Below are 12858 nucleotides of genomic sequence, written 5' to 3' on the forward strand. Positions count from 1 at the left end.
AAAGATGTAAGAATAATGAAAAAGATAATACAAATATGCAGTAACTTGCAGGTTCTCTGTAGTAGCAAAGTGATATTTGTCTCACTGTCTCAGCTGTTGGGGTGACCCCCCTTTCAGTCCAACTCTAGTCTTTTCACAGTTCCAGGTTTTTTTGTCTCAGTTTTGGGAATTAAAAGAAAAATGATATAAAATGGGAAAGAATGGAAGAAGGAATAAAACAAGAAAGAAGGAAAGGGAGGAAAAAGGAGTTCAAAGATAAAAAAATAAAAAACTATAAAAGAAATAAAGAATTACTTAAAAAAAAAAAAAAACAGCCTCTTGTTGGCTTCAAACTGGCCAAACTAGTTTTACTGGTCTTCCTGGCTGAAGCAGGCTGAAGGGCAATTGGTTTCACTTTTCTGCTTCTGCTCCACACACAGTCAGCCTCCTGCCCAGCTCCCCAGCAGCCTCTGGTCCCTCAGGTTCCACAGGTTGGGGCCAGTACTCTCCCTGGGGCTATGGGAGTGTGTGCAGGGCCTTCTGCACCACCGCCACCTCCATCTTGGGAGCACTGTGCAGCTAGGTTGAGAGAAGGCTGGAGTGGTTGCTGCAGAATTCTGCAGTGTCTCTTTTTTCACTCTTTCTGTTTGAGTAAATCCTCCCACTCAATCCTGCTGCCCCATACAGAGATCTGGCCTCTCACACAGCCCAATTCTCCAACCACAGTGGGGACTGTCGGGGTCAGGGTTTGTCACAGCCCAACTCTCAACTTTCCCCAGCAGGCATCCACAGACTCTGTGGGTTCTCACAGCTCCTGTGTGTTTGCCTCTTAGTCCTTATTCCCCTCTCTGTGACTTCAAGCAACCAGATCTCTCCTGGTGCTGCTCCATTCTTGTTTGGCAGGGGAGGGAGCCGTTGACTCAGCTCTTTTCCAAGAACCCTGTGGCAGACCCACTGGGCTTGGCGCTGCAGCTGCCCTGGTCCCCGTGCTGGTCCCAGGGAACCTATTGACCTGAAATAGTCTCCTTACCGTCTGGTTTTTCAATGTCCTCTACAATTTTTGGTCCCCTATCTTCATATATTCTGGGGTACGGTTGGCTGTTTGCTCTGTTCCTCCGTAGATTGGCTAGGTTTTTCTCCTGTGTGTAGGGGGAAGTAGAATCCACTCCCTCCTACCTCACTGCCATCTTCAGTCTCCTTGGGTTATGATCTTTTTGATGTATTGCTAGATGCAGTTTCCCAATACTTTGTTGAATATTTTATCATCTACATTTATATGTGATATTGGCCTGTAGTTTTTCTTTTTTGTTGTGTCTTCCTCTGGCTCTGGGATTGTATGATGCTGGCCTCATAAAAAGAGTTTGAGAGTCTTCAATATTCTTGGTTTTTCTTGAATAGTCTAAGCAGGACATGGGTTAGCTCTCCTTAAATGTGTTGTAAAATTCTGTTGTTAATTTATGCAGTCCAGGGCTTTTGTTGGATGATGATTTTTTTTATTAATGCTACAGTTTCACCAGTTTTTATCAGTCTGTTTATGCTTTCTGCTTCTTCTTGATTCAGTTTTAAAAAAGTACATATTTTTAGTAATTAGTCCATTTTACCCTGTTTTTCAAATTTTTTGGAATATACTTGCTCAGAGTAATTTCTTATAATCCTTTGTATACTGTGCTATCAGTTGAAATTTCTCCTCTTATATTTCTGATTTCGTTTATTTGGTTCATGTCTCTTTTGCTTGATGAATCTGGTTAAAGTCTTGTTGACTTTGTTTATTTTTTCAAAGAATCTGCTCCTAGATTTATTGGTCCTTTGAATTGTTCTTTTAGTCTGTCTCTATGTCATTTAATTCTGCTCTGATCTTGGTTATTTTCTTCCTTTTACTTGCTCTGAGCTTTGTTTGTTGTTGTTCCCCCAGTTCTCGTAGATGTAGGGTTAGGTTCTTGATTTGTAATGTTTCTGTATTTTTTAGGTAGGCTTGTATTGCTATGAACTTCCCTCTCAAGATTGCCTTGGCTGTGTCCCATCAGTTTTGGACTGTTGTGTGTTTCTTTTGATTTGTTTCCAGAAATGTTTTGATTTCTTCCTTGAGCTCGTTATTATCCCATTCATTGTTTAATAGCATGCTATTCAATATCCATAAGTTTGAATAATTTTGAATTTTTTCCTTGAGGTTGGGTTCTAGTTTCAAGCCCTTGTGGTCAGAGATGATGTTTGATATGATTTTAATTTTCTTGAATTTGTTGAGTATTTTTTTGTGTCCTATCATGTGGTCTATCTTTGAAAATTTTCTATAGGCATTTGAAAGGAATGTGTAGTTTGCTTCTTTGGGATGAAAGGTTCTATATATATAAATAAAGTCCATTTGATCTAATACATGGTTTAGTTCCACAATGTCCTTGTTGATTATTTTATCTGGAAGATCTGTTTGTTGTTGACAGTGGGGTGTAAAATCCCCTACTATAATTGTGTTGCTCTCTATAGCTTTCCTGAAATCCTCCAAGAATTTCCTTATATATTTGGGTGATGCTATATTGGGTACACATATATTTACAATGTGTATTTCCTACTTGCTAGATTCTTCCCTTGAATATTATGAAGTGTTTTTCTGTGTCTCTTTTATGGCCTTTGTTTTGAAATTTATTTTGTAAGTTATAAATATTAATTGCTAACCTGGAATTTTTTTTCTATCCATTTTCTTGGAATATTTTTTCCAGCCCTTCACTTTCAGTCTATTTAGTTCTTTTGTTCTGTGGTATGTCTCTTGTAGGCAGCATATGTGAGGGTCTTGTTTCCATATCCATTTAACTACCCTATGTCTTTTAATTTGAGCATTTAATCCATTTACATTTAAAGTTATTATTTATAGGTAGTTATTCATTGCCATTTACTCCCTTTGTACCTGTGTTCCTCTGTCTCTCTCACTGTTTCTCATTCTCTTCTTAAAGCATCTCTAGCATATCTTGCAGTGCTGGTTTGGTGGAGGTGTACTCTTTTAGCCTTCTTTTGTCTGAGAAGCTCCTTATTATGCCTTACATTTTAAATGAGAACTTTGCTGGGTAGAGTAGTTGTGGTTTCAGGCCTTTGCTTTTTATTGCTTGGAATATAGTTCTTGCCATTCTCTTTTGGCTTGTAATGTTTCTGTTGAGAAGTCAGCTGCTAGACTTTTGGGCTCCTTTTTATGTTATGTCCTGTTCCTCCCTTCCTACCTTTATTCATTCTCTTTGTCTCTGAATTTTCCAATCAATAATTATGATGTATCTTGGTATATGTCTGTTTGTGTTCCTTTTGATTGGGACCCTCTGTTTCCTGGACTTGTGTGGCTTTTTCTCCCATGAAATTAGGGAAGTTTTCCATTGTTACTGTTTCAAACAGGTTTTATATTCCTTTCTCCTCTTTCTCCTTCTGGTATCCCTATTATATGGATATTATTACTTTTAATGTGTCCTGCATTTCCCTTCACCCTGTTCATTCTTTTTAAGTCTTTTTACCCTTTCTTGCTGTTTTTGTGAGTTTTTTTTCTACCTTGTCCTCCATCTCACTGATTTGATCCTCTGCCTCATGTAGCCTGGTCTTAATTCTATCTACTGTGTTCTTCATTTCAAAAATTGTATTCTTCGTTTCCTCCTAGCCCTTGTTGATTTTTTTCATGTCTTTTTTAATGCTGATATGGTTTGCAGTAAGTTCCTCGTATTTCCCTGTAAATTTTGGTAGTTTGCACTGAGTTCATTGAGCTTCCCTATAACCATTGTTTTGAACTCAATCAATATATCATTTAACATTCTTTCTGAGGATTCCTCCCTCCTTTCTATTAGAGATTGTTTCTTTGTCCTCCCATTATTTGCGAGGCTCTGTCTGTTTGCTTCTGCCTCTTAAATTGATCTGTTTTGACTGCCTGTGTTAGTGTTGTGAACTTCTATGGTAGGAGGCCTGTGAGATTCAGTGATGTTATCTCCTTGATCACCTGAACTAGATGCTCTTGGGATGCCCTTTATGCTGTTTATGCTGGTTCTTTGGATATAATTGGATTTTGATTGTTGTTGGGGTTTCTTTGGTGGGTCCTTCCCTCCAGCTGGTTGACAGAGTGGCACTCCACCCACCATGTCCTGTGTGCTACTGTACCGGTGCTGCCAGAACAAAAGCACAAAGTCCAGGAAACAAACCCATACCTGCAAAAATAACTCTCTCCCACAATCCCACTCTCAATAGCAAATGAACCAGTATTAATAAGGGTGTAAAGAGATCAGGACTATTATAAGACAGGAGAGTGGATATGAGATGACCTACTGAAAGAAAAATGATTTTGAGAGTGTAGAGGGAGGAGCACTAATAAGAGTTGCGAAATGTGAAGTGAAAGAATTGGCACAATGCAAAGAGAGAAATGAAAATTTACATCATGAAAAAAAGGGAAGAATGCGAAATTGAGTGTGAGAAGGAAAGTGAATAGTGTTAGGTTTAAGCAGAAATGAAAATAATATAAAATAAAGTTAGAGAAAGAAGAAGGAAGGAAAAATAGTAAATAATTAATAAAAATATAGGAGCCAAATTGGACAGAAGTTCCACCACAGTACTATCAACAACAAATGTGGTAAAATTAATATAGTTGGTATGGGAATAAGAGGGAAAAGAGAAACAAAGAAAAATCTAAAAGATGTCTAGAAGAATGGGAAGTGATTTTGAAATGATAGAGGGAGAGGAAATAGTGAGAGTCAGGATGAAAAACCAGGCTAGACAGGGAAAAATTAAAATTAGGGATGTAAGGGAAAAGAAAGAGAAGAAGAGTAAAGAAAAACATAAGGGCAGGATGAAAGCAAAATAGAAGAAAGACAAAAAAAGCAGGCTAAGATGGGAAAATTAAAAATTTGAGATGAAAAAAAGAGTAGGAGTCCTGGATGGTGTTGCTCAGTGGATTGAGTGCCAGTCTGTAAACAGAAAAGATCTCTGGGCCCTGGCTGGTGTAGCTCGGTGGATTGAGCGCAGGCCTGTGAACCATACGATCGTGGTTTAATTCCCAGTCAGGGCACATGCCTGGGTTGCGGGCCAGTTCCCAGCAGGGGATGCATGAGAAGCAACCATACATTGATATTTCTCTCCTTCTCTCCTTCCCTTCCCTTCTAATGATAAACAAATAAAATCTTTAAAAAAAATCTCTGGTTCTATTCCCAGTCAGGGTTCATGCCTGGATTGTGGGCCAGGTCCCCAACAGGGAGCACGTGAGAGGCAACCACACGTTGATGCTTCTCTCCCTATTTCTCTCTCTCCCTTCTCTCTAATAATAAATAAAATCGTTAGTAAAAAGAAAAATGAAAAAAAGAGTAGACAAGGGATCAGCAAAATTTGATATTTGAAATACAAAATTAGTGAAGCTCTAGAAATATAATTGAGAAAAATACAACAGCAACTACCCTACCCACAGCCAACTAGAAAAGATTGCTACAGGTGGGGAGAGAACACGAGTATTTTAAGATCAGGGAAAAACGATGTCAGATGACCGTTGACAACAAATTGGTGTTGTGTGTCTGGATGTGGGAGAGTAATGGTGTGGAATGGAAACAAGTTGTAGCAAGAGAGAAAACAATTTGAAATGAAAATAATGCAAGAAAAGGGGAAGGTAAAATGAGGTAAGAGAAGGGAGAAGCGAAATATGTGAATTGAAATACACTATGGTATAAAATGTAGTGACTTAATACATGCAAACTTGCTGGACAAGAAATGAATGTTAAAAAGCTATGCAGGAGCCCTGGCTGGTGTGGCTCAGTGGATTGAGCGCAGGCCTGCGAACCACACGATCCCGGTTCGATTCCCGGTCGGGGCACATGCCTGGGTTGCAGGCCAGTTCCCGGTAAGGGACTCCTGAGAGGCAACCATACATTGATGTTTCTCCCCTTCTCTCCTTCCCTTCCCCTCTAAGGATAAATAAGTAAAATCTTAAAAAAAAAAAAAAGCTATGCAGGAAAGAAAATATCGCAAACCATGGAGAAGACAACAGTAGATTTTGTCTTGATAGCTTCTTGTATTTACCACTGTTCTTTTCTTTCTTGATCTGCTTCTGGTGATGTCAGATGTTGACCCTTTCTGACCTTAGGCAGCGTGTACAAGACTTCCAGGGATCTACTGTTCCTGGCTGTCTCCTTCCGTTGTTAATCTAGTCACTCTACACTGGGCAGTGAGGTTTAAGCACCATAGATTGGGGCTGAATCCCTCCTAGGGTAGGGGCTTTTGTTTCCCCTCAGGCTGCCTGCCGCTGCTAGGAGGGGAGCAGTCTGCCTGAGCAGGATGGCTGCTCCTGTATGGGGGTTGGCTCAGCACCAGGATCCCAGCGGCTACTCTCTCAGTTCTCTCCCCAAAGCCTCTGTCCCCAGTCTCTCCTCAAGTCTCTCTAGTCCACTCTACCCCACTTTTGCCAAGGATTAATGTCTGTGGCTATCTCTTTCTGTTGTTAATCTAGTCAGTCAGTACTCAGCAGTCAGGCTTAAGCACCACAGGGCTAGAGCAGAGTCTCTCCTGAGGTTGGGGCTGTTGTTTCCCCTCAGGCTGCTTCTGCTTGGAGGGAAGTGGTCTGCCTGAGCAGGATGGCTGCTTATGTATGGATGCCTCAACACTGGGATCCCAGTGTTCTCTCTCTAAAGCTTCCGTACTCAGTCTCTCCTTGGGCATTACCAGCCCACTCTTGCCCCTCCTTTGCCAGAGCCCAGGGTAAGTGGCTGCAAATTAAAATTTATGTTTTGGCCTTTTTAACAGGTCTTGCATCTCCATCCTTCTGTCTCTGCAACCTTGCTGCTTTTTGCCTCTGGTTGTTCATCTGTACTTTTTGGACTCTGGTGCTCTAGGTTGGGAATCCTAGTTTAGGGTTTATTTTATTTATTTATTTATTTATTTACTTACTTATTTACTTACTTACTTATTTATTTATTGTTCAAGCACAGTTTTCTGTGTTTTACTCCCACCCCAGCCCCTAGCTTAGGGTTTAGACCCCATTCTTTTCAGGGGGATCCAACCAGCCACTTTATTATCCCACTGGCACTGCTACTTGTGGGTGCCCAGTAAGCCTTCTCAAGTGTCTACTGCACTCCTTACCGGATAAGATTGTGCTGAAGCTGATTCTTCTGTTTGTCTGAGGTTATTCAGCTTCTCTCTTGCTATTGCTCAGTTTGTTCTGGGTGGTTGCTTCACAACTGAGTTCTAATTCTGGACTTGCCCTGGGTGGAAGTTAGTGTGACTTCCATTCACTCGCCCGCCATCTCCCTCACCCCTCTTATTTAGTTTCAAATGTTCAGGTGACTCATCCATACTTAAATCAGGTTTTCACTGATTTATCTTGTTTCCCTAATCACCAAATTTCTCTCCTTTCCTGCACTTTCCTCATTCTCTATTTCCTTTGACTTTTTCTGAAATATTGGAGAATACAATCTGTTCCATAATGCATAATGAATAATCCATATGTAAATTAGCTTAATAGTCATATGAAATAGGGAATATCAGTACAATATAGAAGTTAGTTAGTTCACAGGTTAGTTAGTTAGTTCATTAAACTAATTTTCTTAGTTTAATGTGGCCAGAACAGATTTATAACATTCAGAAGAAAAGGCAAAAACCTTCAATTTTATGCTTTGTTAGGAGCCCTTTTACCTCTGTATCAAGCAAACTAATGATAAATGCTTGCACACAGGGCTCCCTTCCCAGAGACATATACAATCAGCCTTGCATGGCATCTAGCTAGACACATTGCACTTTACCCGTTTTTCATCTTAATGGTACCTTTACTGGCTCTGGGCTTTGTTTTCACGTGCAATGTCTCAGTTTCTGAAATCCAGCATTTTCACTTAATATTTGTGCCTTTTCATACTCATGAAGTGGCCTTCAGCTATGCTGAGCTGCCTTGTGGGTTCCCTTGAGGTTCCCATTATAGTGCTCTGCTACTACAGGTGCATAGATTTGNGAAATAGGGAATATCAGTATAATATAGAAGTTAGTTAGTTCACAGGTTAGTTAGTTAGTTCATTAAACTAATTTTCTTAGTTTAATGTGGCCAGGATAGATTTATAACATTCAGAAGGAAAGGCAAAAACCTTCAATTTTATGCTTTGTTAGGAGCCCTTTTACCTCTGTATCAAGCAAATTAATGATAAATGCTTGCAAACAGGGCTCCCTTCCCAGAGACATATACAACCAGCCTTGCATGGCATCTAGCTAGACACATTGCACTTTACCCGTTTTTCATCTTAATGGTACCTTTACTGGCTCTGGGCTTTGTTTTCATGTGCAATGTCTCAGTTTCTGAAATCCAGCATTTTCACTTAATATTTGTGCCTTTTCATACTCATGAAGTGGCCTTCAGCTATGCTGAGCTGCCTTGTGGGTTCCCTTGAGGTTCCCATTATAGTGCTCTGCTACTACAGGTGCATAGATTTGAGTAATCCTCTCCAGCTCTACTTTCTTCATAAACTTTAATTTTGGTGTGCAATTTTGCATTAGATAGGTATCATTTGTAACAGGCATTATTTTCAGTGCCTTTTATTTCTTTGCATAAGTTTTCTCTTTTCTGGAACAGAAAAACAGCGTGTGTTTACTTTCTTGTTTCTTTCAGATTTGGAGTCCAGATATAAAACCAACACTTTATCTCCAGAAAAGGATATTTATGAAACATATTTATTCCAGTGGGAGATAATGGAGACATCTAAAAGCTGTTGCCTTCAAGACTCCATTTTTAGAAATTATTGGGAATCCAAAAGTAAGTTTGAGAGGCAAATGGAACCACAAGAAGGATATTTGGGGCAAGTGAAAAATACTTCTGAAAAAATAACCACTTACAAAAAGCAAAATTTTCTTGCTGAATATCAGAGAATTCATAATGGAGAAAAGTTATATGAATGTAAGGAATGTACAAAGACCTTTATTCGTCGTTCAACACTTAGTCAACACCTGAGAATTCATACTGGTGAGAAACCTTATAAATGTAAGGAATGTGGGCAGGCTTTTAGACAGCGTGCGCACCTTATTCGACATCACAAACTTCATACTGGTGAGAAACCCTATGAATGTAAGGAATGTGGGAAGGCCTTTACAGTGCTCCAAGAACTTACTCAACATCAGAGACTTCATACTGGTGAGAAGCCTTATGAATGTAAGGAATGTGGAAAGGCATTTAGAGTACATCAGCAACTTGCCAGGCATCAAAGAATTCATACTGGTGAGAAACCCTATGAATGTAAGGCATGTGGGAAGACCTTTAGGCAGTGTACACACCTTACTCGACATCAGAGACTTCATACTGCTGAGAAGCTCTATAAATGTAAGGAATGTGGGAAAGCCTTTGTATGTAGTCCAGACCTCAGAGTACACCAGAAAATTCATTTTGGTGAGAAGCCTTATGAATGTAAGGAATGTGGAAAGACTTTTAGAATATGCCAACAACTTACTGTCCATCAAAGTATTCATACTGGTGAGAAGCCCTATGAATGTAAGGAATGTGGAAAGACTTTTAGATTAAGACAACAACTTGTTCGCCATCAGAGAATTCATACTCGGGAGAAACCTTATGAATGTATGGAATGTTGGAAGACCTTTAGTAGTTACTCACAACTTATTTCACATCAGAGTATTCATATTGGTGAGAGACCTTACGAATGTGAAGAATGTGGGAAGGCCTTTAGACTGCTCTCACAGCTTACTCAACATCAGAGTATTCATACTGGTGAGAAACCCTATGAGTGTAAGGAATGTAGAAAACCATTTAGACTGCTTTCTCAGCTTACTCAACACCAGAGTATTCATACTGGTGAGAAACCTTATGATTGTAAGGAATGTGGTAAAGCTTTTAGACTTTATTCATTTCTTACTCAACACCAGAGAATTCATACAGGTGAGAAACCCTACAAATGTAAGGAATGTAAGAAGTCCTTTAGACAGCATTCACACCTTACTCAACATCAGAAAATTCATAATGGAATTTAGTACAAGAAAGCCTTGAAATGTATAGAACATCAGGAAATTCATTTTTGAGAATTTTTTTATGCTCACATCTAAGCATAGGAAATTTCATATTACATAAAAATGTTGCTTTAAAAGCCTTCCTTCACTATTCAGACATCATCTTTAGCAGATATATGTCAGAGAATAATACAATGAATGTAATAAAAATCTTTAGCTTTATTATTATCTCCATTTTACCGCTTTATTACCAGTGTGTTACTGGACAAGGTATTTAAACTTCTGTGCCTCATTGTGTTCACTCATAAATTGGTGATAATAGCACCTATGTACATTATTTATTGCTGTGTAATACATTACCACAACTCAATTAATAACTTAAAATAATACATATATATTATTTCACAATTTCTAAGAGTTAGAAGTCTGGGTATAATTTAGTTGGGTCTTCTGCTTCAGGGTCTCTTACAAGGCTAAAATCAAAGTTTTAGCTTGGGCTGAGTCTCATCTGAAAGCTCAGGTGGGGAAGGGATTCACTTCCAACCTCACATGGTTGTTGGGTGAATTTGTTTTCTTTTTTTTTAAAGATTTTATTTATTTATCTTTAGAGGGGAAGGGAAGGAGAAAAGGAGAGAAACATCAATGTATGGTTGTCTCTTGTGAGCCCCCCACTGGGAACTGGCCTGCAACCCAGGCATGTGCCCTGACTGGGAATCGAACCACGATCGTGTGGTTCGCAGGCCTGCGCTCAATCCACTGAGCTACACCAGCCAGGGCTGGGTGAATTTATTTTCTTGAGGGCTATCACATTGAGTTCCTTAGTTTCTGACTGTTGGCTAAAAGCTGAATTCCTTGCCCCATGGGCCTCTTGAACATGCTGCTTACTTCATCAAAACATGCAAGCCAAGAAGGCAGTAGAGTTTTCTAGAATCATAAAAGTTATAATCTTGTTTAGTCTAATCACTGAGTATTAGGTTGAGCAAAAAGTTTGTTTGTTTTTCTATAATATGGCTCTAGTAGCTCTTAGTTGTCTCTAACTTCTTTCAAAACAATGTTGTTAGATGGTATTGTGACAGCTGTCATGTCAGCATGCATTTAAACAGACCTTATAAAACTTGGTGAATTTTTGTGTAGCAATTTCAATATTAAATGAAAGAAAATGTGTAACACATTTGGCTTTGTTATTTCAAGAAAGGTAAAAACACCAAAAATGATCCGTGCAGTGTATGGAAAAGGTGCTGTGACTAATGGAACATGTCAAGGTGGTTTGTGAAGTTTTGTCCTGGAGATATCTTGCCAGACAATGCTCCATGGTTGGGTAGACAAGTTGAAGTTGATAGTGATCAAATCAACACATTAAGAATAATCACCGTTATACTATGGGGGGGATAGCTGATATACTCAAAATATACAAATCAATAGTTATTGGTAAAAATGAAAAAATGTGTCTTTTATTTTATAGAAAAAACTATACAGACTTTTTTGCCAACCAAATATTTCATCACTTTTGCTGGCTACAAACAAATTTCTAGGTTGCCCACACTCAAAGGAAGAGTAGTAAACAAGAATATGAATACCAGGAGATAGGGACCACTGGGGCCAGTTCAGAATCAGCCTGCAACAATGTGTAATAGAATTATAAGGATTAAGTAGTTAATAGTTAGAAAAATAGCAGCTACATAGCATGTTTTCTGTAAATATTATCTGTAATTGTATCATTATTAGTACTAGTGAAGTCATATGAAAGGAATATCCTATAGAAGTAATAAAGGAGAAATGCCTTTTCTCACTGTTCAGCACTTATTTGTCCTGGGTAAAAAAATATAGGAAGTTGTATTGAATGTGAGAGGTTCTTCATCACTTAAGCTGCATCAGATATTTTATGCTGAAAAGAAAGCTTTAAGAATTTCATGAATATGAGGTTTGTAAGAGTACAAATATTAAAGACTCAAAGAAAAACATGAAATTATTTTCCCATAATAAATTCCCAAAAGTCGATGTTTTATAATCTTTATTGTCTGAGTATAAATCAAGATTGATTAGAAACTATCAAAAAGATGGCAAAAAGGAAACTAATCACTGGAAATTTAACATTGTAAATTGTGCATACTTTTGTGTGTGTGTGTGTGTGTGTGTGTGTATGTGTGTGTGTATGAGATAGTATGTATAAAACTCTTGTATAAGGAAGAAAACATTATTTCATAATGGTCACTATGACTTTTGGTGCTCATATTGTCCCATCTTCAACTAGTAGAAGTAGAGTCTTTTGAAATGACACCACTCATAGTTAGTTTACTTGGTTAGGGCTCTATAGTTCAGTCAGCTATGGATGACATTTTGGCACAACTCAGCATTCTGAAAATTGATAAATAAGGGAGAAAATCATTTATTTTACTTTTGCCATGTGAACCAAGTTTTATAGCATCAAAAGCTTTTCAAATGAAAGAGTCTTTAAAATCTAGCAAATACAGAGGAATTGACAGTACTAGAATAATCACCATTTTCTAGTTTCCTGATGGAATAATGGATCCAGAAAAAGATCAGTGAATATTAAAACTATTAAGTGAAGGTTTTTATAGTGTGAATATTAGAATGAATTTACCGAGCTGACCACCTCTGAACCTTTAATCAACTTTAACCAGTATAAATGTGGGGCTATCAGACTATTCACCTCTTGAAATAATGCAACAGAAAGTACACAACACTACTTATAAAGCCCTATTGCCAAAATAATGAACTAAGGAATTAAACAGTTGTAAATTTTTTTTTAAAAAACAAGAATTTAGGGATTAGACAAACAAAGTAAATGGCAACACAAGAAAGCAGCCAAACAAATCCAGTATGTATAAAGTTCTACAAAACAATCTGTTTTCTTCAACTAATGAGTGGCATGAAAAAGAAAATAAGGGCAATTGTTAACAGATTAAAAGAGACAAGAGACATACCAACTAAATA

The 12858-nt window shown here is 38.3% G+C and overlaps 1 protein-coding gene across 3 annotated transcripts in view; it reads left to right on the forward strand.

Moving 5' to 3' along the window:
• Window positions 1–10527, forward strand: part of LOC118982944 (zinc finger protein 14 homolog) — a 28598-nt gene extending 18071 nt beyond the window's left edge. For all 3 annotated transcript variants that reach the window (XM_037040119.1, XM_037040118.1, XM_037040120.1), the window contains one exon: window positions 8561–10527. In XM_037040119.1, coding sequence (XP_036896014.1) covers window positions 8561–9927 — 1367 coding nt within the window. In that variant the 3' untranslated portion in view covers window positions 9928–10527. The remainder of the gene's footprint in view (window positions 1–8560) is intronic.
• Window positions 10528–12858: the final 2331 nt, after the last annotated feature.

Source organism: Sturnira hondurensis, unplaced genomic scaffold, assembly GCF_014824575.4.
Source record: "Sturnira hondurensis isolate 20B ecotype Veracruz unplaced genomic scaffold, ASM1482457v3 Scaffold0002597, whole genome shotgun sequence".
In the NCBI taxonomy this organism is placed as follows: domain Eukaryota; kingdom Metazoa; phylum Chordata; class Mammalia; order Chiroptera; family Phyllostomidae; genus Sturnira; species Sturnira hondurensis.